The 26,757-nt window shown below is 53.3% G+C and overlaps 12 protein-coding genes across 12 annotated transcripts; 6 read left to right on the top strand and 6 right to left on the bottom strand.

Moving 5' to 3' along the window:
- Positions 1–269: 269 nt before the first annotated feature.
- On the top strand, positions 270–1,937 carry A1O5_04380 (uncharacterized protein; the record flags this gene model as incomplete). The annotated part of the gene is made up of 1 exon (XM_007744987.1): positions 270–1,937. One exon carries the CDS (start codon positions 270–272, stop codon positions 1,935–1,937), a length of 1,668 nt encoding a protein of 555 aa, XP_007743177.1.
- Positions 1,938–2,585: 648 nt separating this feature from the next.
- Positions 2,586–3,933, top strand: A1O5_04379 (dolichyl-phosphate beta-glucosyltransferase; the record flags this gene model as incomplete). Its single annotated transcript, XM_007744986.1, has 2 exons — positions 2,586–2,705; positions 2,773–3,933. The coding sequence occupies 2 exons, from the start codon at positions 2,586–2,588 to the stop codon at positions 3,931–3,933; spliced, it is 1,281 nt and encodes a 426-aa protein (XP_007743176.1).
- Positions 3,934–4,255: 322 nt separating this feature from the next.
- A1O5_04378 (ADP-ribose pyrophosphatase) lies at positions 4,256–5,085 on the bottom strand (the record flags this gene model as incomplete). Its single annotated transcript, XM_007744985.1, has 2 exons — positions 4,256–4,786; positions 4,855–5,085. 2 exons carry the CDS (start codon positions 5,083–5,085, stop codon positions 4,256–4,258), a joined length of 762 nt encoding a protein of 253 aa, XP_007743175.1.
- A 3,111-nt stretch (positions 5,086–8,196) lies between these two features.
- Positions 8,197–9,634, bottom strand: A1O5_04377 (uncharacterized protein; the record flags this gene model as incomplete). Its single annotated transcript, XM_007744984.1, has 2 exons — positions 8,197–9,341; positions 9,394–9,634. The coding sequence occupies 2 exons, from the start codon at positions 9,632–9,634 to the stop codon at positions 8,197–8,199; spliced, it is 1,386 nt and encodes a 461-aa protein (XP_007743174.1).
- A 1,764-nt stretch (positions 9,635–11,398) lies between these two features.
- On the bottom strand, positions 11,399–12,091 carry A1O5_04376 (uncharacterized protein; the record flags this gene model as incomplete). The annotated part of the gene is made up of 1 exon (XM_007744983.1): positions 11,399–12,091. One exon carries the CDS (start codon positions 12,089–12,091, stop codon positions 11,399–11,401), a length of 693 nt encoding a protein of 230 aa, XP_007743173.1.
- A 3,050-nt stretch (positions 12,092–15,141) lies between these two features.
- Positions 15,142–15,960, top strand: A1O5_04375 (uncharacterized protein; the record flags this gene model as incomplete). Its single annotated transcript, XM_007744982.1, has 2 exons — positions 15,142–15,191; positions 15,264–15,960. 2 exons carry the CDS (start codon positions 15,142–15,144, stop codon positions 15,958–15,960), a joined length of 747 nt encoding a protein of 248 aa, XP_007743172.1.
- A 143-nt stretch (positions 15,961–16,103) lies between these two features.
- A1O5_04374 (20S proteasome subunit alpha 6) lies at positions 16,104–17,001 on the bottom strand (the record flags this gene model as incomplete). The annotated part of the gene is made up of 3 exons (XM_007744981.1): positions 16,104–16,736; positions 16,795–16,906; positions 16,964–17,001. The coding sequence occupies 3 exons, from the start codon at positions 16,999–17,001 to the stop codon at positions 16,104–16,106; spliced, it is 783 nt and encodes a 260-aa protein (XP_007743171.1).
- A 408-nt stretch (positions 17,002–17,409) lies between these two features.
- Positions 17,410–17,916, top strand: A1O5_04373 (uncharacterized protein; the record flags this gene model as incomplete). The annotated part of the gene is made up of 3 exons (XM_007744980.1): positions 17,410–17,448; positions 17,510–17,723; positions 17,783–17,916. 3 exons carry the CDS (start codon positions 17,410–17,412, stop codon positions 17,914–17,916), a joined length of 387 nt encoding a protein of 128 aa, XP_007743170.1.
- Positions 17,917–18,695: 779 nt separating this feature from the next.
- A1O5_04372 (uncharacterized protein) lies at positions 18,696–19,295 on the top strand (the record flags this gene model as incomplete). Its single annotated transcript, XM_007744979.1, has 2 exons — positions 18,696–18,791; positions 18,873–19,295. 2 exons carry the CDS (start codon positions 18,696–18,698, stop codon positions 19,293–19,295), a joined length of 519 nt encoding a protein of 172 aa, XP_007743169.1.
- Positions 19,296–19,849: 554 nt separating this feature from the next.
- On the bottom strand, positions 19,850–20,473 carry A1O5_04371 (uncharacterized protein; the record flags this gene model as incomplete). Its single annotated transcript, XM_007744978.1, has 1 exon — positions 19,850–20,473. One exon carries the CDS (start codon positions 20,471–20,473, stop codon positions 19,850–19,852), a length of 624 nt encoding a protein of 207 aa, XP_007743168.1.
- Positions 20,474–22,254: 1,781 nt separating this feature from the next.
- A1O5_04370 (actin, gamma) lies at positions 22,255–23,554 on the top strand (the record flags this gene model as incomplete). Its single annotated transcript, XM_007744977.1, has 3 exons — positions 22,255–22,405; positions 22,465–23,267; positions 23,324–23,554. 3 exons carry the CDS (start codon positions 22,255–22,257, stop codon positions 23,552–23,554), a joined length of 1,185 nt encoding a protein of 394 aa, XP_007743167.1.
- A 470-nt stretch (positions 23,555–24,024) lies between these two features.
- On the bottom strand, positions 24,025–25,223 carry A1O5_04369 (homoserine kinase; the record flags this gene model as incomplete). The annotated part of the gene is made up of 2 exons (XM_007744976.1): positions 24,025–24,411; positions 24,585–25,223. 2 exons carry the CDS (start codon positions 25,221–25,223, stop codon positions 24,025–24,027), a joined length of 1,026 nt encoding a protein of 341 aa, XP_007743166.1.
- Between the last annotated feature and the right edge of the window lie 1,534 nt (positions 25,224–26,757).

Below are 26,757 nucleotides of genomic sequence, written 5' to 3'. Positions count from 1 at the left end.
ATGCGCCTGCTCGGGTACTGGTGCTTCTTTCCAGCCTTCAGCCGAGGCACCGCCACAAGTTTCATCCGATCCATTCGACAAATGTGATCAATTGAGTCAAGAATAAAGCTGCGTCTTGAATCTGCCTGCTCCCTTGCTGTACCTGCTCCTGCTCGGGACGCTCGTTCGGGGCCCTCCATCCCTTTCTCTGTGCCGCTTGCGATCATGTCCTATACAGCGGACAACTTGTACCTGAGATAAGGTGCAGAGATTCCCTCACATTGGTCAAAATGATATCAGCCACACGTCGCTGGCTCAAGCGGCATCGCACTGGTATAGCCATTGGCGCTGGCGTTGTTGGCGCGACATATCTGGCCGCTCAGTATGTCCTTGGAAAGATCAATGAAGCGCGAGAGCGCATGCAGATGGACAGGATCGCAAAGGAGAAGTATGAGAGTTACACCTTCGTTCGCCGAGCAAGCACTGACTATATCTTCTCCAGCATTCGTCGCCGATTCGAGCAGAACCAAACAGACTGTACAATTACAGTCCTCGCCCTCCTACCCACTCTGACCGAGAACATCCTCGAAGATCTCCCAGTCGAACAGTTGACTCATGAGTTGCAACAGAAGAAGGCCGAAAGATTGGCACGTGCCTCAGGCGAAGGGAAATCTGAAGCCTCGAGTATGTACGAGGGCGATACGGCCAGCGTGTCCAGCTTTCAAACGGGGAGTTTTATCCATGCCAGCCAGTTGCAGGGTGATGGGAGTCAATCACTGGGGCCTCGCCGGACAAAGGCTCAACTTTGGAACGAATTGAAGGTGACATCGATCACAAGAGCCTTTACCCTGATATACAGCTTGTCGCTCCTCACGATCCTCACCAGAATCCAATTGAATCTCCTCGGTCGATTAAACTATCTGTCCTCTGTCATCTCACTGGCCCAACCTCCGCCACCCGGGAGAGCGGACTCGATCTCGTTAGAAGACCATGATGACGGAAGCGCAGCGGGCGCCGGGTTCGGGAACGACTTTGAAACTAACAGGAGATATTTGACATTTTCCTGGTTTCTGCTGCAGAAAGGATATGCGCAGATCATGTCCAAAGTCCGAGAAGCAGTGGAGGAAGTATTTGGGGGCATCTCTCCCAGTGAAGGCATAACTGCCGCTAGGCTCAGCGATCTGGTTCTCGCCGTGCGAAAGCGCGTCGAGGGTGGTTCTGAGCAGGAGAGGTATGCAACCAGATGGCTGCCGTACGTGTTGCCGCCTAAGGAGGAGGAAGAAGCAGTGTTGATCGAGTCCGGCGTGATTACTCCACCCGCTACGTCTCCAGGCTCGGACGCTCACGGTCCCGAGAAGGGCGAACATCAAGAAGCGGCAACCCATATCGATACATCGACCGGACCGTTGCGTCAGCTTCTCGACGAGACCGCCGATCTGATTGACTCGCCAACATTCACGAGGATTCATACACTACTTCTCGGGTCCATGTTTTCGCATCTCATCGACACCCGTGTTATTGCGCAACTATATCCACAACCGAGGCAACACTCCCCTTCTTCATCCATATCTAGCGCACTGCAACCGCGCATTCAGGAGCTCGACTCTGCCGTCACAATCGTACCGGGAGAGCCGCGAGTCAAGCTGGCCAATATCCTGGCAATCATCACGCGCCAGGCACATGCGATTGGGAACGGGAACAACCCACCCAACGAATATGTATCTACGGCAGAAGCCGAGGTGAGGGAGCTCGAAGCGTTTGCTGCGGTCATCTATGCCAGCAATTTGGATCAGAGTCTAGAGGAGAATCGCCCGGATACTGGTGATAGTGGGTTGAGAGCAGCGGGCGGAGTTGGCGTTAGTGACGTTGGCGCCGAGCCTGTGGATGAGTTGATTGAGAATAAGTTGGAAAGTGCGTGGATAAAGGTTACGGGCAGCACAAGCTTCTCGTCGCGGTAATGCGGCTCGTGAGGGCGGTTTATGGGCACTCTTGAGAGAACAGGAATGGGATAGCGATGTTCGCACCATAAGGTTACGATGGTTCCTATCGTCGATGTGCTGGACCAAGGAGATCGTTTCGGCATTTCTGGTGGCTACAGAGACGAGATAGAGACGTATCTATGGCTGCGACACGAGGCTGAAATGAGGTTGATAGAGGACGTTCGGAAGTTATCCAGACAGACGCCCAGATCTTTGGGACCCTCATTTCCCACATCCCATCACATACCTCAGGAATCGGCAGTGCATAGCAGATGACACCAGGTTCAATATCACGTTGCGGCCACAAGACTTCCTTTTTGCGTGCTCGTTTGGATTTGACTTGCTTGCTTATGTGGCAACATGTGGCCATCCCCCTGGTCACGGAGCCTGGGTCTTTGCGCCGATTTGCCGACCACCCAAAATTTGTTAACATCTTGTCTTCCTCGTATGCCCACTGTGTCCGCAGTGCGAGAAGCTGCATGCTCCACTCGGCACGAACCCACGTACGGCCTTGACACTCTGTTAGCACTTCTACCTACATACTAAGGCGTCAGGTCCACCGTTGCTAAGGTCGCCTCCCTTCAATATCTCAGGCCTCCTGGCGAGGCTCATGAAGTCGCCGTCGTCATGGATCGACCTATTGGTATGGGTGGACACTTCATGAGTGTATTCAAAGACGACAAGTGGCTTCAATGGCGCATGGTGCCTTTCATCTTGATCTGGGCTGCTTTTGGGGTTTTGTTACTGGTGTGCTATCTACCCCTCTCTCCTCCTCTGCTCCTGGTCCTTGACTGACTGACTTGGGATATTTCAGATATGGATATTCGTAACGCTCTTCGTGCCCAACCCACGCAAACCCCACCCCTCAGAGAAGACATTCACAACGGTGGATAAGACGGGTGATGTGACGGACCCAGAACCGTTGCCGTGCTGGTACGATGAAGTTCTACGAAAACACGTCAAGGCGATGCAGGAAGATCCGGAGAAGGAAATCGACTTGGAGAAGGAGATTGAGCCGGCTGAGTTGTTCGTGACGCTGGTCATTCCCGCGTTTAATGAGGAGGACAGATTGACGGGCATTTTGGAGGAGGCGGTGAATTTCCTCGAGACAGAGTATGGGACATCGTCCACGTCGTTGAAGGCAGACAACGAAGCGGGAGAAGCACAGACTCAGGGACCTCGGCGCAGGAAAGGCAACGGCGATACTACCTCTTCGCCGTCTAAGCAACAACAAGACCGCTTTCAAGGCTGGGAAATCCTCCTCATCGACGACGGTTCCACAGACGACACCATCCTCACCGCCCAAACCTTCTCTCGCAAACATATCCTCCATCCCCACCCCCGCCGTGATTCTGGTCCCTGGACCCATCGCTCCGCGACCGGTGTCAAAATCCCCCCGGGGTCGATCCGGATGGTCTCCCTCGAAGAAAACCGCGGCAAGGGCGGCGCCGTGACGCACGGCATGCGCCATGCCCGAGGTCAATACGTCGTCTTCGCTGACGCGGATGGGGCGTCCAAGTTCTCTGACCTCGAGAAATTAGTGAGGACGTGTCAGGAGATAGAAGACGCCGAGGGCAGGGGGATCGCCGTCGGGTCGAGGGCACACCTGGTCGATTCGGAAGTGGTGGTCAAGCGGTCGAAACTGCGGAACTTCCTCATGCGTTGCTTCCACATGTTGCTGTGGGTGATGTCACCTCCGGCCACGGCCCGGATCAAGGACACGCAGTGCGGCTTCAAGCTCTTTTCGCGGGCGACGTTGCCGTACATTGTCCCGCACATGCACATGGAAGGCTGGATCTTTGATGTTGAAATGCTCATGCTGGCCGAGTTTGCGAATATCCCCGTGGCCGAGGTGGCCGTGGGCTGGAGGGAGGTCACGGGCAGCAAATTGAATCTGGTGAGAGATGCCCTAGGCATGGCGTGGGGACTGGCAATATTGAGGTTTTGCTGGGGGACAGGGATCTTTAGACGGTGATGGATTGGGCATCTTGATGGCTCTATATATGCATTGGGCTTTTTCGCCCCGGGGTCTCTCTCTCTTTCGTGCAGGCTCAAGACATGGAAGAGTGTGTCACAAGCGCAAAATGTTGCATTTGCGCCCTTTGATCCGCCAAATGACGAATTCCTGTCGAAGAAAACCTGGAATCCTCGACGGAATGGGCGGCTTTCGAGAGCAGCCGCTCACTCTACTATATCTATTGCCAACCATGGACGATCTAGAGTGCCTTGGAGACACGGACGTTAGCCAGCCGTCGGCCTGAGAACCTTCCGAGACCGTCCCCATCTTGCCATGCCACCTATGAAGGATCATTCTTGAGCACGTCCTTCCACTTCTTGGCTATCTCCATGCCCTGTGCCAACGTCCCGACACGCGCATCGATCGCAAAGCCCTGGGCCTCCAAGTCTGCAAGCTCATTCCACAAACTATCCAACGGCAGCGTAAAACACTCGATATACTCACTCTCCTCCAGCTCGGGCTTGAGATTCTCTTCTTGATTCCTCGGGTCACGCATGTCCACCTCGACAAAGATCATTTTCGTGTTTGTATTGCAGAAGCCCGGGTCGTTGAACATCAGGATCCCCTCCGCGGCTTTGGCATCAGCAGGGATGGTGGAGATGTAGCCCGTTTCTTCCTTCAGCTCGCGTATAGCGGCGTCGGTGGGGGATTCTCCCGCGTCGATGAGGCCCGAGGGGACCTCGATGGTGACTTTGTCGACGGCGGGACGGAATTGCTTCTGGAGGAGCAACGAGGGCCCCTTGGGGGATTTGGGGTCGTTGAGGATGGCGACGACGCCGACGGCGTCGACTTCCGCGTCCTGGGGTCTCGTCTGTAGTAGCTCCCTGTCAACCTTTCCTGCGTTCTCTCCGGGGAGGAAATCTGTGGGACATAATTGACCTGTCGCTCGGCGGATTCCCAGATCCTTTGCTTGCCCGCAGGGTCCTCATATGTGATTTTCTTCAGGGTGATCCATTTCGCCTCGTCGGTATTCTGGGCTTCTTTCAGCAAAATCAGCCACGGGGCTTTTGGGCATGGTGACACGCTTTGTCGGGACGAGGGAGGGATTGCGACCCTTACCATCGGTTCGACGGAGAGGTTCTTGGCCATTAGCGGCGAGTACGTGGACATTTTGTCTGCCATCTTAGGGGAATACAGACGATTGACGTCCAGCCTGCTATGACTGGCCCGCCGTATCAACAAAGGCACACGAAGAGTCAACATGCCATGGCTGCGGGTGGAAGGAAGAAACTGCGGCCCGCATCGAGTCTTCATGTATGTGAGAGACGAAGCCCAATAGTATGTAAATGACGTATTAATACTAGATAACGATAACGTCCAAACTCGGCAAGCCTCATTCCTCTTCTCTCCTGCCCAGCAAGGCGCGCAGCCTTGTTGGCTATGGACCTCTTTTGAAGCCTGTTTCGTTTCGATAACTACGACTATTAATACCCCTTGTAGCATTCCGTTCACGAGACCCATTCCACCCACTGTGATTTCACTACGAGCTTCTAGGCCGGTGTATACTTTGTTCGCGCCATGCCTGGCAGGGTAGATTTAACGTATCTTGCCGAGAAAAAGAAAAGCATAGCCGTCCAAGAAGATCAAATGCACCGAATGAGAGAGCAAAGTGGAAAGTCATCACCTCTAAGAGGAGTTTCTTCTGCTGCCAGGAGCCATCGTCATCGTTGTCTGGATCAAGAAGTAACTCGATGGATGGACATGCCGTGACTGAATGGTAGACCACATCACCCGCCTGGGAGGTTTGCATATTGTCCTCATAGCGTACCCTCCAACAGAATGATAGAAGGGGGTATTCCAGATCCCGCCCATGTTCCGTCCTGTGCAGATCATGTCCCCGTCCCTACAACAGATCTCCAAATGGCTCAATTGAGCAGTTTTTCCTGTACGAAGGAGCGGTCGCTCAGCATCCTTAACTCGAGCAGGTCTCTCCCTTGCCTGGGCCCCATCCATCAGAGAACCAGGAAAGATCTTGGCACCAGCATTCCCACTGTTTCGACAGACCTTTCTCGCAGGTCTTGGTAACTGCGTCCTGAGTGCACTTGAGACCTTTGTTGCCGCAAGTCATGACGCCGTCTCGAGAGCTACGCGGCAGCAAGTTAGCACATTAAATCTCATCTTTAAAAGCACGTAGATGATGTGTATGTTTCTTACCAATTGCAGTAGTCCGCGCAATATTCACCGGTTACTCCAGGGCAGGTAGGACTAGAGATCGCCATAGAGCCACCCTTGATCTTCTGACATGTTGCAGCACAGAGGTCATCAGCATCGTGATTGTCACCAGCGGTCGCGAAGACGAGGAGGAAGGCGAGGACTGTCACAACGGCTATGGCCTTCATGTTGCCGTGGGAAAGTAGAGATAAAGACGAGTATTTGTGGCTAAACGAGAGCGATCAGCTTATGGTCGCATGTCGTATCACAGGAGGAATGACTTACCAGAGATGCCAGTCAGTTGGATCGTCCAGAAAGCCTCCAAGAGCCAGTGGGGTGCCGAGCTGTTTAAAACAGACTGCAAAGACACTGAAAGAGGAAATGGGATTTATAAAGAGGTTGGATGTCACACGTTTGTAACATTCACGAAATGTCACGACTGAGAGCATGAATGCACTCACACTGTCACTGTGTATTCACATACAGGAGCCAGACAAAGCGGCACCGGATGCAGACGTGAATAAAGTCAGTGCTATAATAAGTGAGCGCGCTGCATTTGGAATATGTCTTTGTCTTTGGACCATAAGCCAAACGCGCAGGTTAGACGAAAACAAACCCATTGATTATTCGAAGCTGTCGTCTTTATCTTCAAACAGTAAGCTGCCAGTGACCTCTGACGTGTGGCAACTAGAGTAAGAACTGTTACGACTTGTACGTTTGCCCGTTATGGAGGTTGACAAGATCATGGGTGTGTGGAGATATAAGCACATCCGCTCACACTGGACACGGGCATTTTGCGGGGGGGATGCTGCTGTTCAAGCACGCAGAACGGAGCACGATGTGTCAGAGACCATGAGGCCGAATACTGCGTACCAGTCTCGCAGTGTAGTGATGATGACGATGTCTCAGCATGGCCACTAATCGCCGTTGAGAGAAAACTCGAAAAGTTGCTCTGGTATTGCCGTAGTTTATCCGAGATCACGTGTAGCCCCTGTGTCTTTCTTTCAACGTCTTCGATGCTTGTTCGGACTTCTTTCTTCTTCATAGCCATGAATGCGAGAGAACCGTCCATTGCACAATATCACAATCTACTGTCGAAGAAACGGAAATGCATACAATCAATAAATGTCCTTGCTTTCTGAGATACCGTGTCGGCGGTCATGACAACTAACCAGGCCTCCGATCGTCCGCCTGCAAATGAGGTGACCACTACTTGAAATACAGTGGCACTGTAGGTAAAATACTTCAAAAGTACTGTTGATACCCCTAGGATACATTGAGGGTCCGCCATGCACATCGATAGGCATGTTGTTTGCCTTTGAAGCGGCTACATACTAGAAACAAGAGTAACTCAGGAGACAAAATACCTAGTATGCCGGGAGGAGGAGGTTCGACACAGCAACCTCAATTTCGTGCCAATGCTGAACACAACCGCCATAACATCCACTCCTAGATTGAGGAAGGAGGAATCATAAGCAACAACATCTAATTGATGGATTGAACGCCGCCGGTTCGCGCTAGCTAAGAGCCTGTTCAGTACAAGAAAAGGTCATTTACTCTACACGCCACAGGTCTGGTCCAAACATATCAATGGACCCACTAAGAATTGTTACCTTATATTTTTATTGTGCTCAATTCTTGTCACACAAAGACCCCCTACCTTCGACTAGGGCGATTACTGAGTCCGATGATTCCTCCTCCACACTCAGTCCAGGCCCTGTCAGGTCGAACTAACACCGGGTTAGCAGGCATCAGGGCCTCGATTCGAATCCGATTCTCCTCCTCCTCCTCCTCCGCCGGCATAATTTGGGTCTTGTCAGGACGAACTAACAATAACGGGTTAGCAGGCAGCAGGACCCCGATTCGACTCCCGCACCGATCGATGCAACTGTATAAAACTTGTAGTATAACCGGCCGAGAAAAACCAACCTCGAAAGGGGCGAGTTTCGCTTATCACAGACCAGAGGTTGACTGTTCTGTGTTAAGTTTTTGCACTTTTCGACACCTAATATTTATTCATTGTATGTGTTTTTGTGTGATCACATGGCACCGACCCCTTACCCCTATCCTCTATGCATCGACATCAGCGTCCCACACACGATGATCATACTGCAGCCCCATTTTTGCCAGCTGCACAGCAATTCTGTTTTTGATCATCCTCACCTCCGCCGAATCCTCCGCAAACTTGGTCCTCACAAGCGTCAGGTTGGCCCAAAGCCGCTCCAATCTTGCTTCATCATTCTGTGCATTGGCCCCGGACCGCTCAAAGTGCCCGCCATACATAATCGCCTCTTGCATCTCGATCTCGTCCTTTGACAGGTCTTTTAGCCCTACGGTCGTGTTGTTCTCCATTTGCCACTGAGTTAACCCATTGACGACTTGTTGATCAGAATAGCTGAGCTGTCGAGGCAGAGGCCAGGGGAGGATTCGCATCTTGATACGATCCCGACGACGGCGATGGTTCAGTGCGCCTTTGCTGGGCCGAACCTTGCCGTGACCAGGATTCAGAAGCATTCGATCAATGAAATCTTGATGGCAGATATCTGGATCCAAGCGACAAATGGCTTCCATTTCCCAACCTTCGATCTCCGTGCTGACCTGTTCAGGCATGATGTTTGAGAATTTCAACGGTCGGTCGAATGCATTTAAGAGAACCCGACCGTAATTGTCCAACTTGGGGCGGAATTCTTGAGGGGCCTTTTTGCGGCGGTTGTTGAGGGGTGTATATGCCCATTCTCCAAGTGGATACAACATGAAGAGGATCTCAGGACGACCAAAGCGCCTGCCGGCTTGCCAATGGCGGTATGGCGGTTGGCGAGTGGTGACATTCTCACCAGTTTGAAGCCAATGGGCATTGACAGCGAACAACAAGTGTGTCTCGTCGACCCTGACGTATTTCTCGCCCTTGATGGTCAAGATATCGACTGCGTATCGAAGACGAGTGTATTCGTCGCCTCGCTTGATCCAAATGACTGGTGGCAACAACAATGGAATGGGACCCACTTGATGCATCTCTTGCTGGTCCTGGGCTTCTCCCGCCGTGCGTGGTTCAAGCTTTCCTATTTCTTCGACCTTGAAACTATGATGGTGCGAGGGTGCAGGAAGCAGAGGCAAATTGACATTTTGTGGGGTTGCAGGCGTGTGGATAAGAGGGCTATCACCACGATAAAGGTGCGAGGCTGGAAGAGGAAGTTCCTCGACCTTGACATCCAGATCTGTACGTCCTGTGAGAAAAACAGCCTATAATGCCGAGAATCAAGGGCCTACCTTCTTCTGGCAACTTGGTCCGCTCATACGACTCTGGATACAGCCCGATTCGCATGTGGACAGCAAGAGAATTGCCCAAACGCACTTTCTTGTTTGGTAAGACTGCTCTGGCATATCCGCGATCGTCAATGACCAGTTGAGGAGCATGTGGCTCTTGTTTGGGACGCTTCTTTGTCGGTGGGACTTGCAAGACTGCTCTCTCGTACCCATGCGGATCGATCTCCAGCCTTGACCTGTCCATTTCTGAGACAACGATGTTGCAATGTTTGTGTCTCAAGGATTGTAGGTCTGGGTCCTTGTCACAGGACCCCCAGAAGCGTCAACGAGTTGGTCCCACGAATCTTTTTCTTTGACCGATTCGTGGTGAGGATTTGTCGTGATATGACTCCTTTACTACGGTGGAAGACGTGACAGATGACTTTCTGAGGGTTCGGAGCCAAGTCTTGTTGTGAAGGTCTGGCCTACACGGTACATTTATCGCCGTGGCAATGAGGATGCAAGCTGGCGGTCAAAAAAAAAATATCAAGGCTTTGGCAGGACGTGGATCAGGACGACAACAATAACGACACGCCCCTCTCAACGGAATGGGCGTAGAAAACCTGATCTTGGAATGGTTTACGAATAACGTCGCCTTTAGCCCTACTCAAGAGATCAATACGCAGGAGGGAGACCTCGAAGCAAACCCACAGATGTCGAGCAGTTCCCATCCAGAGCTGTTGTCCTCCGGCATCGGCCATCGGAATGCTGAAGCATTCACTGACAACGAGCTTGATGAAACACAGATTGAGGGGCATCGTTGCCGCCCTGTCACGGTAGACATGGGATGAAATGTGTGTATTCACCGTTCCCATCCTTGGACGATGATAGCGGGGAAGGTCCTTCCTTGGACAAAGAAGGCCAGCAGATGCTTTTGCAATAGGTTAAGATAATACACCTCAGATCAACGAGCACGCGCACACATGTCCCAGCTCCTGTCTTTGTCCAAAGCCTTTGCGCGCACAAGAGCAAGGGAACCAGCTGATACACATCGTGAATCCCCGTGGGTAACGAACGAGAAGGAAGATCCAAGTCACCGACCCACCCCCAGACCCCCAACAGCATCATGGGGAGCGTTTTAACCAGCGAGAAGGGCCGCGGGGTCCCGGAGAGGTGTGGAAACGACCTACAATACTACCCATTGACACTGATGAAGACACGACAGGTGACGGCGCCACGTCGGATCAGGAAAATACGACAGTTGCCGGCTTCAGCTTTCGTGCTCCGACGGCATATGAAAAAGAGGTGTGTTGAACACAGGGCAGGCCCGTCGATTCGTGAAAAGACAGTTGCCATCTTCCACGTTCGTGCTCCGACGGGATATAAAATTGAGGTTTGTTGAATACAGGGTAAGTCACCGGCCCGCAGAAATAACTGAGTTTGCCGTCGTCAGCGCTCTTCTCTTACGGGAGGGAGGCCACACGGAACGTTACCAGGTGACTTATCCATCCCTGTGATTTCTTCTCCCACAAGGCGTCTCCTGCCCCACAGGATGAGGGCACATCGTTTGTTGGTTCAACGGAATGGTCTGGCTGGACGTGGCGATCATCCACGTGAAAACTCCAAATGCGCAAGCATGCATCCACATATAGAGACATGTGAAAGAGACCCCCAGGGGGCGCGGGAGGGGAGAGAATGTTTAAGAATAGCTTGCTTCCTTGCTGATAGTAGCCTTTCTTCTGGCCTTGGAGACTATATATGCAGCAAGTTGGACGCTCGGCCTTGACCACTGCAGCTTGCTTGGCAGGTACATAGATAGCATAAATACAGAAAAACAGCGGACCAAGAAAACAAAGAGAGCAAAATTACTCGTGGAATTTGCATGATATTTGGAGTTGACTTTTTATCATTCATATTCATCCAATCGTTTTGACAATACATTACGGGATTTATGTTTTAAAGAGGGCCATTATAGACAACTGGCGGACCTGCAACAGCAACAACAACGACAACAACCGATAGCATCAATCTAGTAGTTGTGCGAAGGCGGGAGATGGCCCGGCCGGTAAGGTACTCTGCCTTCCACGCGTTGATGAAGAGGGACCTCTCGATCCGTGCCGCGATAGCCTCCCTGTCCTCCTTGCGGTTGCGCTGGCGCGGGTGTGTGGCTTTGTCCGGGCAACTCATAGGACTCCTGGGCCGAGGGTACTGAGGGCGCTGAAGGCCCCGAGTGTCCTGAAGGTGCTGACGGTTGTCCGGACCAGTACCCATCTTGGCCCATATTGGCATGTTGGTAGCTTTGGTGCGACATCGGATTGGAGACTTGGTCGTCCGGGAGTTGGTGGATGTTTCTCTGGTCTTCGGGTAGTTCGTTAAGGTTGCCGAAGTAGCCAGCACCAGCCGCGTTAGGAGGTTGTGGTGGGTATTGGCCGCCCGGTGGATATTGGTTGTTACCTTGTGAGTACTCGCTCTGATCGGAAACGGACATGTGGGAAGAACCCTGGTTGGGAGGCGGCGGTGAGCTAGAAGGCTGGTATCTCATGGGTACCACGCCGGGTGGGAGCAGTCGGTCTGGAGATCGAGGAGGAGGAATGGGAGGGGATGGGAGCTCTGACCGCGTGTCGGAGGGGTTCGAGATGTCACGGTACCGTGATGAGACAGCGGCCACGGCTCCCATTCCCGCCGCTGCGCCACCTGCCCCTCCGATGCCGAGCCCTGTCATGCTGGGCAAGGGATCATCTGAATACTGATCGTTTGAGTAGGAATTTCGTTTCCTCCGCCGTCTCATGTACCAGCTGTACCAGCCACCGAAGATGGCGGCCGCTAGAACAACAACACCCACTCCAGCCCCTATCCCAGCTTTGGCACCTGTCGACAGACCTGAGCTGCCGCCGCCGCCGCCGTTTGATGGAAGGAGAGTCGGGGCACTTCCTGGAGTACTTGTGAAGGTTGCTGGTGCCACAAGTGTGGTGACGGGGTTTGTCGCTATCACGATGGATGTGATGGTGGTGTAGCCTAGCTGGCCATTTTGGGTGGTTTGGAGAACCTGGGTGACATACGACGTGGTAGTGGTATAGGAAATTGAAGTGCTCGAAGTGGTTATAACGACTGGTGTTTCACTGGTGCTTGTGGTGCTGGATTCGGACGAGGAAGATGATGTTTCGGAGGTGGATTCCGTGCTCGATGACGAAGTCGAAGGAGTGGTGAATGAAGAGGTTGAAGAGGTTACGGGCACGGGACTCGGAGTGGTTGTTGAAGTGGTGGTCGTGGTGGTCGGGATCGGGGAAGGGGAGGTGGTTGTTGCTGAGGAAGTTCAAGGTTAGCGGGGATCCTATATGGATAATACGCTAATAGGCACGGCGGCGAACCGGATAAAAACGAAGAACAAAAGCAGAGCAAACAGAGACTCACTAGTAGTACTGCTTGGGATCGGCGAAGTGGTAGTCGTAGCGGTGGGGGAGGGGGAAGGCGTCGTTGTTGACGACGTTGTTGGTGGAAGGGAAGAGGACGTTGTGGTAGGGGAAGAGGTGGTAGGAGAAGGGGTGATAGCTAAGGTTGAAGGGGAGGTATAAGCGGAGGTCGACAAGCTAGGGGAAGTAGACAACACGATAGAAGAGGACGAGAGAAGACCACTTGAAGTAGTGCTGGTGGTGGTGGTGGTGGTGGTGGTGGTGGAAAGTGTAGAGGGGGAAATACTTGTCGTGCTAGAGCTTGACAACGTAGAGGGGGGTATACTTGAGGTGCTGCTGGTTGTGGAAAGAGTGGTTGAGGTAGAGCTGGTTGTCGGAGGAGGTAAGGAGGAAGTGCTGGAGGAGGTTGAGGTGATAGGAGGGGTGGTGGAAGAGAACGACGTCGTGAAGCTTGTGGTAGCTGCCACGAAGCAAATGTTATAAGAGCACACTTGCGAGAGCAGTTGATACAAGGTTGAAGCGACAGGATGTTCAACAGCGGAAAGATAGCACTGATCAACTTACTGGAACTGAACGTAGTTGTGGTGGAAGTGACAACAGTCGATGTCGTCGTCGTCGTCGTCGTCGGGGACGATGTCGTCGAATCTGTGGTTGAACTGGGCGGTGTCGAGGTGGTCTCTACGACACTCGAGGTAGAAGACGCCAGGTCAGTCGAAGTAGAACCTGTGTCACTCATGACTGCACAGGGCGGCGATTGCGCCGCACAGAGTGCACTGCGGCGACCGTGGTATCGTCGTTCAGCAGGCGGGGCCGCCTGGGTACAACGGTGAGGCTGACAGAGGAAGAAGAAAAGGACCTGAGAAAGAGCGGGACGGCGAGGTCTTGAAGCCTCGACCAAGGAAAAGCATGGGGCCAAGCTAGAAGCTTTGCAGACCCAGGGCCAGCTGTCGGTGAGGTGTATCTGCACGATCACACCGAAGCGCAGATGTCGTTGGTAGCCTTACCAGGGAAAGCGGGGTTCTTTTTTCAGCTCCCACCACCACGGCCAGATGCGAGGCCATTGGGGTCGAGAAGGGAGTGATCCTGCGGGCCACAAGCGTCTTGGAACTGGCCTTTCGCACGGCTTATGGCCGAACGTGTTAGCGGGCGAGATGCAAGCAGGTGAGAACAAGCAGAATTGTCGGCAAGGCGTGGTGTGTGAGGGGCCAATGGGACAATGGCGGGATGGATGGACACGCTAAGAGAGGCCCAAGACACGGCCATGGGCGCCCTTCTGTGTCGCGGGGTTGATCTTGCAAAAGAAGCCAGAAGCGAGAACTCGAGGCAAAAGGGTCCAATACGAGCAAATTAAGCGAGCCATGTCGGCTGTCAAGCATTTGCCTTGGCTCATGATGACGGTCAATACTGGGTCCGACGAGGAAAGTCGAGGTGAGAGGATGCCGGCGAGCCGGATAAGAGGGGCATTGAGGCATCGAGGGGATGCCTGGGAGCTGAAAATGGAGGAGGCTGGGGATTGAGGCTCTTCGATACTGATTGGGAAGGACCGAGCAAAGGAGAATAAGCTTGCAGATGCAAGGGGAAGAACAGGAAGAAGACCGGCAGAGCAAGAGGGGGATGGAGTGGCCAGTACCCAGTAAGCGATGGTGGCGAGGGATGGAGAAAGAGATAAAATCGAGTTGGAGATGGAGATGGAGAGGGAATTGAACCGTGAGAAAGAGCATTACTATTAGCGACCACTCGCTACTCACACGCAGGTACTTACCCAGTACTTAAGTGCTGTGTTCCCTACCGAGGACTATTACGAGGTACGGAGCCTATCTAATACATTCCTCACCGATCCTTCACTTCCACCTCACCTTGTCCTGCTTGTACACAACAGAAGTCGATGCAACGGCGACCTCCGCCCAACCGTCCACATTCTCTGGTTGACTGCTTCACGTGGCACCATTAACATCCACACGAGGCTGCGGCTGCGACGTCATGTTGACTCACAGACCAATCGTCGGAAAAATGTCTTCAGTTTGCCAACTGCCAACAGTCACACGCCTCCCTTTTCAACCAGTTTGCGCATAAATTCGCACAGCGTTTCCACTAGCAACTCGTAGGTCTGAACTAAACTGAACCGAACGGAATTGAACTGTGCTCTGAATCGTTCCTTTCTGCGTTGATCCGTTGGCTCCAGCTGCTTTCATTCTCTTTCAAGACTTCATCCTCCACCGACTCCGACTCCGACTCCGACGTAAATCACGGTCACACTTACACCAGCCGCCCTTTCCATCTTTGCTTCCAATATTTCGCTGCTCCGGCCCCCGCGGAGTCTGTCTGTTCATCTCTCTCTGTCTCTCAATCAAACTGCCCTCTGATGCCGGCCGCCCAGGAAAACGGTGGGGCGGAACCCGTCGTCTGCGTCTTGTGCGTCGAGAACACGGTCTCCCATTTGTAACGTCAAAAATCCCGGAAGCATTACTGACAGATTTCTTCAAGTTGTGCCTCTTCACCAGGAAAAGACCCCGTCCATCTCCAATCAGCGCGACAACTAGGTCGATCTCTGCATGAGGCCGGCTATAAGCTCGTCTACGGCGGCGGGACCATGGGCATTATGGGCGAATTGGCCAAAACCCTCGTCTCCCTTTCCGGTCCCAAATCAGTGCACGGCATCATTCCTCGAGCATTAATCCGCTCAGAACAAGACCCCTCCATCCGCAGCGAAACAAGTCGGTATGGATCAAGAAAGGTGGAGCGGACCATGTCCTCGGAGGAACTGCGGCGGATCGATAGTATCGAGGACCCAGATAAACACATTGTGCCCGAGTCCGAGTTTGGGAGGACCACCATTGTCCCAGACATGCACACTCGAAAACGCATGATGGCCAATTCGGTGGAAGCGGGGGGCCCCGGTTCAGGCTTCGTGGCCCTGGCTGGCGGATATGGCACCGTGGAAGAGGTCATGGAGATGGTCACCTGGAATCAGTTGGGCATCCATCAAATCCCCATCATTCTGGTCAATATCAATGGCTATTGGAATGGATTGTTGGAATGGGTCAAGACGGCAATAAGAGAAGGGTTTGTGGGCGAAGGAGCTGCCAATATCTTGGTCGAGGTTCAGAGCACAGATCAGGTCATTGACGCGTTGCACGGCTATCAGGTCGCCCCTGGGAGGTATAAGCTGGACTGGTCATAGATCCGAAAATGGAGTATAATGGAAACTCTTCATTCCCACCAATCTTGCCTTGCCGCCTCCGTGGGACTCCCTTGAATTGCCATTGTGGGGGCCTACTCGTACTCCAAACGCCGTGTGATAATACGTACCCATCGCTGCTTTTCCTATGAATCTGTTTCCATGGCATCTCCACCTTCTGTGGCCGTCGACTCCACGCTTGTCTCGAGCAAAGGCCCAATGTCCTGTCCATCGTAGAGCTTGAAGGCCTCCAGTTTCTTCCTGCCGTCTTTCTCCCCCATGCCTATCACGGCCAGACTGGTGTTGTCCACCGTGAGCTCCTTGTCTTGCGCCAGTGACTCCTTCAGTGCCAGCAGGGCATGTTTGATCAACTCGTCACGACTGCAATCCGCAAATTTATCCAAATGTCTCTCGAGGTACGTTCGAGCCATCTGACTTCGCGCTCCAATCGCACAAGCCAGCATCTCCTGGGTCATTCCTGACGGAGAGAACTCGAATAGATGGGGTCCCAGCTCATCCACGCCCGCAACCAACAGCCCCACGCCGTAGGGTCTCTTGCCGTAGTGTTGCGTGTTTGTCTGAGCTCTATCGCCAATCATATCCACAATGCGCTCGACGGGTATGGGACGGCCGTAGGTCATTTTTGAGGCGAGCGACTGTTGCTTCATGAAGTTGGAAAGAACGCGGGCGTCGGAGGCAAGACCGGCAAGCGCCACTCCCAGGTGGTCATCGACACCGACTACCTTTTTCTGATACGAGGACAGTTCTTCTGCATTCCGCTATAGACAGTATGAGCGGCTGATATTTGTCAGGGCAAAGCTCTTTGGGGGTTCAGACCTTGAGGGCCGTGAGGACGACATGTTTCTTGCTGACAACTCCGACAACTACCGATCCCTGCTTGACGGCCTCTTGAGCGTATTCAACCTGGAATATCCGGCCTTGAGGCGAACTGCGAATGAATGAGTATTTCGGGCATGGGAGCAGGATGGTCACTAAGCAGCCTTACAAAGTGACGGAGTCATTGTCGTAGTTATTTCTGAACATCTTGGTTGCAAGTGATGCAGATTAATGGGACCGGAGCGTGAAAAGAGAAATAGAGGCCGAGTTGTGGGAGTTGGAATGTGTTTGGAATAAATCAATGAAACCAGGCACTTGCAGACGCGCAAACTCCAGGTTCTCGCGATTCATTGCGGAGGAGCTTCGGCGCCCAGCCACAGCGACTTCCAAGCATCCCTCACCAGACGGCCGGTCCTTTGACCACCCAACTCATTTCTCCATGAAATTGACATAGCAGTCTCTCCGACAGCAACTATCCGGCTCACTTTTGCTTCGAGACACACACTCTATTCTTCCGACCTCCCTATCCCCGAGTTGCAGTGCTTGCAGTGGCGCAGGCGTCAAGAGAATTACAAACAACAGCCTTTCCACTCAATCTTGCTTCGACCCATGACCATGACGGCCGGGTTGAAAACGATTATTGCGCTCTCCTTTGTATGCATGCCGCATGGTCCCAACATGTTTAACTCACAGCGCATGGCTAATAAGGTACTAGGTCCTTGCCATCGGATTCCTCCTCGTCATCCTCTCCGCGGCGTTGTTCCATAACTTCCTCACCCTCCTCGTTGTCGCAACATATGTGTTGGCGCCCGTACCAAACTGGGTGGCAGGAAGATGTGCCAACGCCGATGACTTTATCGAGAGCAATTCCGGGGCTTGGATAGACCTGGGTCGCTTTGCTACGGGATTTCTCGTGCTTATGGGGATCGGTACGTTTCAACATACGGATGGGGTTTGATCACATACACTGACGAGCATCACACGACAGCCTTGCCGGTACTACTTGCGCATTCTGCTCTTATTCAAGTTCCAGCCATGATTATGTCCATTGTGGGCGGGTTGCTGATATACGGCACCATCATCAGCTTCACCCAGTTTTTCAAGGAGGAACAGGACTTTTAAAACGAAGCGCATACAAGGACTTTGGAGGATCTGGATGCATATTCAAGGCGTCATCAATCGGGTTGGTCTAACAGATACTACTCTACAATGTTGGACGAAAAGATACACAATGGACGTTGCTCTGTCCTACGGATCACGCAAGCGAAATCTGGTACTCGGTATATTTGTATCGATGAGAAGTCGAGGTTCAATCGCAAAATCCTTCCCAATGAGATTGATTGACTGGCCATTCTTTTCTTTCTCTAATTAAAAGTCACTTCCACAATATTCGTGCATCAGTTGAGGAGGCTAAACTTCAGCCCATGCATCGCCGCATGTGTTTCCACGTCACGACTCTGCATGTATCCCTGCGGCCTGCAGTCCTGGACCAGATTTCAGGACTACATGGTCTACCTAGCATTAGCCTTGACCTCCTGGCCATCCTCTCAACTTGGGTCAGACAATGGGCAACTGGCGCCTATCTGGGCGATGAGACTGACGAGGCTCAAAGGCGCAAGGCTCCAGCGGACTCGTCGGAAGAATTCCCCGGGTGGTTCGTTGGTTCTCGGCATCCATCCACCCAGCCTGCGAATTACGAACAGTGGGCCTCGCCATGCGACGCTCAGATTCCTAGCAGCTTTCCACTCCTGCGTCCGCGGGCAGGCAGGACATTCTATCCCATTGTGCTTCTCGACGAACAACCCAAGCATCTGACTAGAAAGTTATACGATTACGAATCATTGCATCGACCCTGTCTGTCCGCTCCCTCCGTTGTTGAAGAATTGCTAGGCCTTTCTACGATGTCGACCTCGCAGCGCCTCTTCCGCTTCTCCAAGCCGGCCTGGCTTAACAGCGCCAACACCAGAACCGCAGGTGTCTACACCGCTGGCGCCCTCGTATGTCCAACTTGCGCCTTTTCTCCTTCTTCCTCCTTTCTGTTCCCAAGGCCTTGACTAATGAATGGCTGGTCAACACAGTTCTCTCTCGGTTTCTTCTTCTTCGTAGACGCCAGCGTCTTCTCCAAATCCCCCCTCAACGGCAGCACCGTGCACATCAACTTCGTCGACTGGATCCCCCTGATCTGCTCCGCACTGGGTATGCTCGTCATCAACTCGATCGAGAAGTCCCGCCTCTCGGCGGACAGCTGGTCGTACAGTGGCAACGGCGTGGCCTGGAAGGCCCGCACCGTCTTGTTTCTGGGCTTCGCCCTGATGGCCGGTGGGCTGGCGGGCAGCGTCACGGTCATGGTCCTCAAGTATCTGTTCAAGGACTACGCGCTGCAGACCATGTACATGGGCGTTGCCAATGTCGTGGCCAACGGGCTCGTGATGCTGAGCTCCGTGGTCTTGTGGGTGAGCCAGAACATGGAGGACGATTATACATATACCTTGCAGCTGTAAGGACTGCTGTCCTGGCGCGACAAGGGAGACAAACGCCGGGACACTGTGTGGGCTGCAGGAAAGGCTACATCCATGCAAGGCTGAGAAACGTGAACGCAAGGCAAGGTCAGAGCAAAGGGCACGGTCACAACGGCAATATGGCGTATCCACATCACGGCGGTCACGGGGGTTAATAAAGTCTGTACTTGTATTGGCAAAACCCAAGGTATCGTTCCTTGTATCTTTGTTCTGTTCTGGGACGGCCCAAGTCCTCTGACTCCTCAGCTATCAAACTTTGGAGGGAACTTGCTGGAATGCACACATGTGCGGCGTGCTTGTCCAAGTTTGCCGCCATCAAGCCGCCACCTGATTCTCTGTGCTGGGACTACTTGTTCTTGCAATAGGCTGAACCGAGATTCCCTCTTAGCGGTGGCGTGATGGGTCATTTACTGGAGGCGACATCTTGCCCCCCAGCGCCCTGGGGTCTTGGAGTCCTGCCGGCCCTCCTCTACTGGTACAGGACCCATGTATTTGTATGTATTGCCACTTGAAATCTCTTCGCCCATGCCCAGAGCTCATTCCCTATCTCTAAGCTTGCCCATAATGGCATCAATCACGTCCATATCCGCCGCCGAGATGTGGTCTGGCCCGACAATATCCTTGGGCAGCCGCTTTACGGCCTGGTTCATGGCGGGTTGGTAGTTTCTGGTGCCCGAGCTAAGTGCGTAGACGGCCTTTTTTCGAACACTCCTGTCCGCGTCATCGAGGGAGACCTGGACGAGCCTCTCGATGCCGTTGAGAGCCAAGAGTCGCTCTTGGGCCTGGACATTGTTCTGGACCGCGGTGCCGATGCACCAGGCCGCCATGCGCCGCAAGTCGGCCGAGTGACTCTCCAGTTGCGCCAGCAGTGGCGTCCAAAGGCCCAGGGGTTCCATGTTGTTGGCATTATCAATGTTTTCGACTAGTTGTTCGAGGTTGTCGAAGGCCGTCATTTTGGCATCGTGCGTGACGTCCGGATCGGAGGAGCCGATGATGGCCATGGCTTCTCGCATCAAGTCGGCGTCGCTTGGGCCGCCCAGTAACGAGCGCAGCACATCAGCTGATAGTCCTCTGGGTTCTCTGACCGGCTGCTCTGGGTTTCGACCAGCATCCGAGTTCTCGATACTCCATTGTAATAGAGAGTTCAGTCCAGGTTCCATGTTTGGGAGTCAACGGTGAGGTATGGACCAATTTTTCAAAAAAGGAGAGACGGGCTCTATCAAGTAATAGTCTTTCAACTCTTTTCTGTGACCAGAGGATACGAATTAATCCAGATTTTCACTAACAAGTAGAATGATTGTTCACAGTCTTCTTATGAGGTTGGGAAAACGGGAGGCCTGGCCAATCACAGGCCAGTACAATCCAGAACCTACTGGAACCCGCTGGGATTTTTCGTGCAGAATCGAGGCGTCCAAGGCTGCGAGAATGAGCTGAAGGGCGCATTGAAGGTGTCATTGGACTGGATCGAGGGCTAGTCGAGGGTCAAAGGCGCCCATCTCTCTTTACCGTCGAGCCCGTGTACTTGGAGCCATTGTTCTCTCTGAAATGTGCAGATAATTCAAGAGGAGGACAGGTTCAATTAAGGGCAGTGACTATTGCCAATGGCGTTGGTGGCTGTGCAGCTGAAACGCTGGCTGATCTACCCCGCGATATGTGGCTGGCAGCCTTTGACGCACAAACACACAAGAATAAATACCGAGCACCCAGGGACTGGTGCCTGGTGGTTGGCACAAGTATGTGGCATGGTGGGTGGGCTGTTTCGCCCCCCAGGACGGACCGGTCCCATCTTTCGTGCACCTCATCCTCGACGGGGTCTCTTACTAACAGCACTTGGTACAGATTGTGCCCTACTTGTACTTTACGCAAAAGATGTGAGAGGCCTATCGATGGTGGGGCTGAAACAGGACTTTGTGCGCTTGGTAGGATCGAGAAGCCCAAGGAAAATGCTGGATCCGTCCTCCCTATCATCAGCCTCCCAAACCCCAAACCCCAAACCCGGCCCGTGTTGTGAGCGTCAAAGCCAGTGCTCAGGGCATTGCTGGGGGCTGATCAGGCCAGCCTTTGCCGGCATTGCAGCTGCCTGTTGCTTGGGAGGCGGCAAGGGGGGGAAGGTGACGAGGCTCTTCCGTCGGTGAGGAAGTCATGTTGCGTGGCCATAGCGCCACTCGTGGAGAAATGGCATGAGCTTGAGAATCTTGGTACCTGCTAGACCCAGCTCGCCAGTTACTTAGTAGAGGTAGTCAGATGAATATCTCATATCCCGCCTCCCCCATTCACGCAAAACCGGTCCAGGAGGCGGTCGACCCAGCCTGTCTCTCTGTCTTCGCCTTCTTCGACCAAAAGATATTTGAGTCTCGCTGCCGCCCCTGCCCCGTCCATCAGAGCAATACAAGTGACAAGTGACAAAATACTTGTGCATCCTCGGTCCTGAACCATAATCAAGGCTTACAACTCCTAGGTAGCTGGCTAGGAATCTTTTCCTTCACCGAAACGCTCAGACTTGACCCGAACTGGTCTTGGCGCCTCGCAGCTGCCCGATTTAGCCCACCGCAGCCCACCGCCCAAACCACAAACCACCGCTACTTCATCTTACCCTCCTCCAGCTTCTCGTCTCCATCTTCATCCCTTCTATCTATCCAATCTCCTTGCTCGTCTCTTCGAAGGGCTTTTCTACCTTCGACACCTCGAGCATTTTCACATTTCACCCGTCCTCACTTCTGTCCATCACCCCTCACCTCGTCCTTCACAATAATCCGTCACAATGGAGGGTAAGTAAGCCAAATTCAGCCCTGCATCAGTTGCTATTGAACACAGTGTTCCATCTCGGACTCCGTACTGATATGTCTTTCTCCGAACAGAAGAAGTTGCTGCGCTCGTCATTGACAATGGGTAAGCGCCCTGTCCTGAACCTGCGTCCGCGCTGCCTGCGGTCACCCACAACATGCCTGCGGACACGCGAGCTCCAATTGCGGGTGCCTCGGAAGAGGAGGATATCAGCGCGATTGTGACCAAGATTACTGACCATGATTTCTTCAGCTCCGGTATGTGCAAAGCTGGCTTTGCTGGCGACGATGCGCCTCGAGCTGTCTTCCGTAAGTGTGCCCTGCCCCGCACTGAACCGGGACGGCAAGAATCTAACAGACGGTGACAGCATCTATCGTCGGTCGACCTCGTCACCATGGTATCATGATCGGTATGGGTCAGAAAGACTCGTACGTCGGCGATGAGGCCCAGTCCAAGCGTGGTATCTTGACCCTGCGATACCCCATCGAACACGGTGTCGTGACAAACTGGGACGACATGGAAAAGATTTGGCACCACACTTTCTACAACGAACTTCGTGTCGCCCCCGAAGAGCACCCCGTGCTCTTGACCGAAGCCCCCATCAACCCCAAATCCAACAGAGAGAAGATGACGCAGATCGTCTTCGAGACTTTCAACGCACCCGCCTTCTACGTTTCCATCCAGGCCGTCCTCTCTCTGTATGCCTCGGGTCGCACAACTGGTATTGTGTTGGACTCTGGCGACGGGGTCACCCACGTCGTCCCCATCTACGAGGGTTTCGCTCTTCCTCACGCCATCTCCCGTGTTGATATGGCTGGTCGTGATTTGACCGACTACCTGATGAAGATCTTGGCTGAGCGCGGTTACACCTTCTCCACCACTGCCGAACGAGAAATCGTCCGAGATATCAAGGAGAAGTTGTGCTACGTCGCCCTCGACTTCGAGCAAGAGATTCAGACCGCTTCCCAGAGCTCTAGCCTGGAGAAGTCTTATGAGCTTCCTGACGGTCAGGTTATCACCATCGGCAACGAGCGATTCCGAGCCCCCGAGGCCCTCTTCCAACCAAGCGTTCTTGGTCTCGAATCCGGCGGTATCCACGTCACTACCTTCAACTCCATCATGAAATGCGACGTTGATGTTCGAAAGGATTTGTACGGCAACATTGTCATGGTAAGTCACAGACTCTGGTTGTCTAATTGGCTCAATGACTAACGGCCCTTCTACAGTCTGGTGGTACTACCATGTACCCAGGTATCTCCGACCGCATGCAGAAGGAAATCACGGCCCTCGCTCCATCGTCCATGAAGGTCAAGATCATTGCTCCTCCTGAGCGCAAATACTCCGTTTGGATCGGCGGTTCCATTTTGGCCTCTCTTTCAACCTTCCAGCAGATGTGGATCTCCAAGCAGGAGTACGATGAAAGCGGCCCTTCCATTGTCCACCGCAAGTGCTTCTAAACTGTCTTCGAGCATCGGGTATGCTTGGACTTGAACGCAACGCAGCAATTTTCTAGAGCGAGCTGTCAACGAGAACAAAGGCATGATGAATTGAATGGCAGGCGGAGCATAGATTGTGGAAACGAAAGGCGACGGGGAGGGACTGGAAGTGCTCCTGCACAGCACAGAGGCGTGTCTGAACATCTTCAGGACACTTGAGTCATTGAAGGGTGTACCGGGACAAAAGTAACATCTTCAATGAGTATCACCATTCCAGATAGTGTCTAGAACGCAATGCCAGCAAGCTTAGGTCTTTCCCATATGTTCGCTGCGATGTGCAAAAGCGGGACCTTGGAGCGATTTAGTGCTTCGTAAGTCCATGTCTCCACGATATCCATTCCGACACACTTTTCCAAAAGGCAAGGACCGGTTCTAATATCGGGCAAAACCCACAATCCGTGCCTTCCCGTCTCTTGAACGCTCCCGCTGGGTCAAACCTTGGGGAGCTCTTTCCGGTACATCAGCACATCCCCGGGCACCTCCTGCACGGTGGCTCCATCTTCGGCGGGCTCCAAGACTTTCCACTCACAAGTAATGCCTTCGTCGCCGAACTTGTTAATGATAACGTCGGCGATACTCTTGAAATTCTCCGTCGCGAGCGCCAATATCGTTGGTCCGGCGCCGGACAAGCAGATACCCAGCAGGCCCCGGTGGGTCTGGGGGGACATGGAGGACAGGATGGACGGTAGGGCCGGGATGAGGCCGGCGCGGTAGGGTTGATGGATCCTGTCTTGCATGGCGGAGTAGATGAGGGACGGGTCGGGCGGGGAGTCGGAGAGGACGGTGGTGAGCAGGGCGATGCGTTGAAGGTTGAAGATCTATGTACACTCCCCGAGTAACAACGCCCCCAAATATCAGTCCTCGTCCGTCTGTTTTGTGTGGTTTTGGTTTTTCCACGATCTCGCACGTAGAGTGGTCTTGGTTGGGAAGAGAGGAAGGATATACATTCTGATGGGGGGGAAAATACTATGTAAAGAAAGACTCGACTCACCATATCCTGTCGGGAATACTCCTTGGGCAACACCTCCCTGGCTTTGGCGGTGCTGACCTCAAAGTCCGGGATGATTGCCAGCGCCTTGATTTCCTTGGCCCAGTTGAATCTCCTGTAGTGGCCGATATTCTCGGGCGGGATGGGCGGTATGAGGCCCGTGTCGATCCCGCCGGCCGGCTGGGGGAGTACTTCTGAGAGCGGGACCTCCTTCCGCGCCATGTCGACGGGGTCGAGCTCGTTGAGATATGTGCCCACGAACCCGCCGTAGAGGGCCGCGGCGACGTTGTCCGGGTGCCGTTCGACCATGAGGCAGAAATCCAGCAGACGCGGCTTGGGGAGGTTCAGGTTGCCCACGACGTTGCCGAGGAGCACGCCGCCGACGACGGCGGCACCTGACGACCCCAGCCCCCGACCGAGCGGGATCGGGTTGTGGATATGCACGTGCGTCTGCGCGGGGAACTCGTGCTGCTCGTGGCAGCGCAGGACGTACAGGGCTGTGCGGGTGAGGAGGTTGTTTGCCGGGTTCAGGTCGATGTCCTCGGCGCCGACGCCCGTGTACGTGACGGTGCAGTTGAGCGGGTTTGTTGAGGGGTCTGCTGGTGCTGAGCGGTCGACGCTCACGCGGATCTCGAGGTACATGGACAGTGCCAGGCCGATGACATCGAATCCTGGGCCTGTACCACACGCGGGGGGAGAGAAAGAGAGGGTCAGAATCGGAATGACAATGAAAAATGAGAATGGGGTTGTAGGATGGGCGAAGGGCAGCGGAACACACAGATACACAACACACCACCACAAACGCAAGGCTGAGCTGAAACTTACCTATGTTGGCTGAGGAACACGGTACCTCTACCTCGCTATTAGCTTGGGTGGCACGAAGGTTCGCTCTGCAAGGCCTGGACTTACTTATGAGATACATGGCGAGTCGCGGTCCGTCCAGGTGGACCTCGAGGGGTTTTGACTAGAACAGTGGCAGTCGTGTGGCAGTGGGTGTACCGAGTAGATATGTCAGAATGCCACTTTGTTTATTCCCCGCTCTGGTCTTTTCCCTCTTGTCACCACATGGCGGTGCAGATAGATGGCCGATACATGCGCTTTCGTGCTCTCCTCGCTGTATGTATGTAATGTGAGTTGTTGCTGAAGTTTTTCCTGGATCCAAAAAGTTGAACGGGATGTGAGCAATGAGCATCTTCCTCCTCACAGTCAACAGGCCAATCGGAGTGAAGCATGGTGCAAAATCCGCCCACCAGAGTCACAGATTTTCCCATTTCCTATAAAGGTTAGTGCTAATACTAAAACTCTCTACCGAGTACCCAGTCAGGCGAACCGTCCTGGACTAGCGCCAGTTGTCTCCAGCGTCGATACCATGTGCTTGTACTGGGTACCAAGTATGTAATACATAACTTGCTCGCGGGGTCCTGGCTCAGGAAGCATCCTGCCTAGCCTTGCCTTGGGTACCAGGCAGCGAATGAAAATCAAACAAGGCTAGCTACGGTCATGGCCCCAAACCGTTCGGAGGCTGGGCTGCGTAAGGAATCTTGAAGGGAAAGGCTCCAAGAGAGTTGTTCATTTGGTAAGCTCATTTTTGATTTTTCAGCCTGTGTTTGTATCTGTGATGGCCTCCTTACAAAATGCTCGGGCTTTTGTGCCTCGATCCTAGAGTACCTCCTGGCGAGTACAACTCTCGACTGTGATAGATTCCTAGTTTCCCAATCCCGTGAAATACCCATGACCTATGATCCGGAGCAACCATGAGCGCCGCGCTTGCAAAATGAAATGAATCCCAACTCGCTCAAGCTGGTTCTGGAGACCAAGGTAGCCCCCACCATCTGCGAAAGATCTCCGTCACAAAGCCCTCCACCATCAGATCGTGGCAAAGTTTTATCATACTCGAGCTCGGCGACGATAGGTCGCTGGCCGGTCCTGGTTCTGATTCTGACATAGCCTTCATGCTCGCTAATAAGAAACATATAATCATCAGCGCCGCCCCGTCCGTTCGTGCAAATTAGCTCAATGGTTGAATCGCGTAAAGCTCTCTGCTGTACAGTGTTTGTCGTGTGGAGGAAACATGTCGTAACAAATTCAAGTCGTGCCAAGTCGACTCCCTCAAGAGGTTTTATCTCGGTGTGAAAGGTTTTCGGTTCGTGTGTGGGTAATGTCGGACATGAAGGCC

This window comes from Cladophialophora psammophila, assembly GCF_000585535.1.
Source record: "Cladophialophora psammophila CBS 110553 chromosome Unknown aczJe-supercont1.6, whole genome shotgun sequence".
NCBI classification, from domain to species: domain Eukaryota; kingdom Fungi; phylum Ascomycota; class Eurotiomycetes; order Chaetothyriales; family Herpotrichiellaceae; genus Cladophialophora; species Cladophialophora psammophila.
Note: the sequence above shows the minus strand (reverse complement) of the source record. Positions and strands in the feature narration are given on the sequence as shown.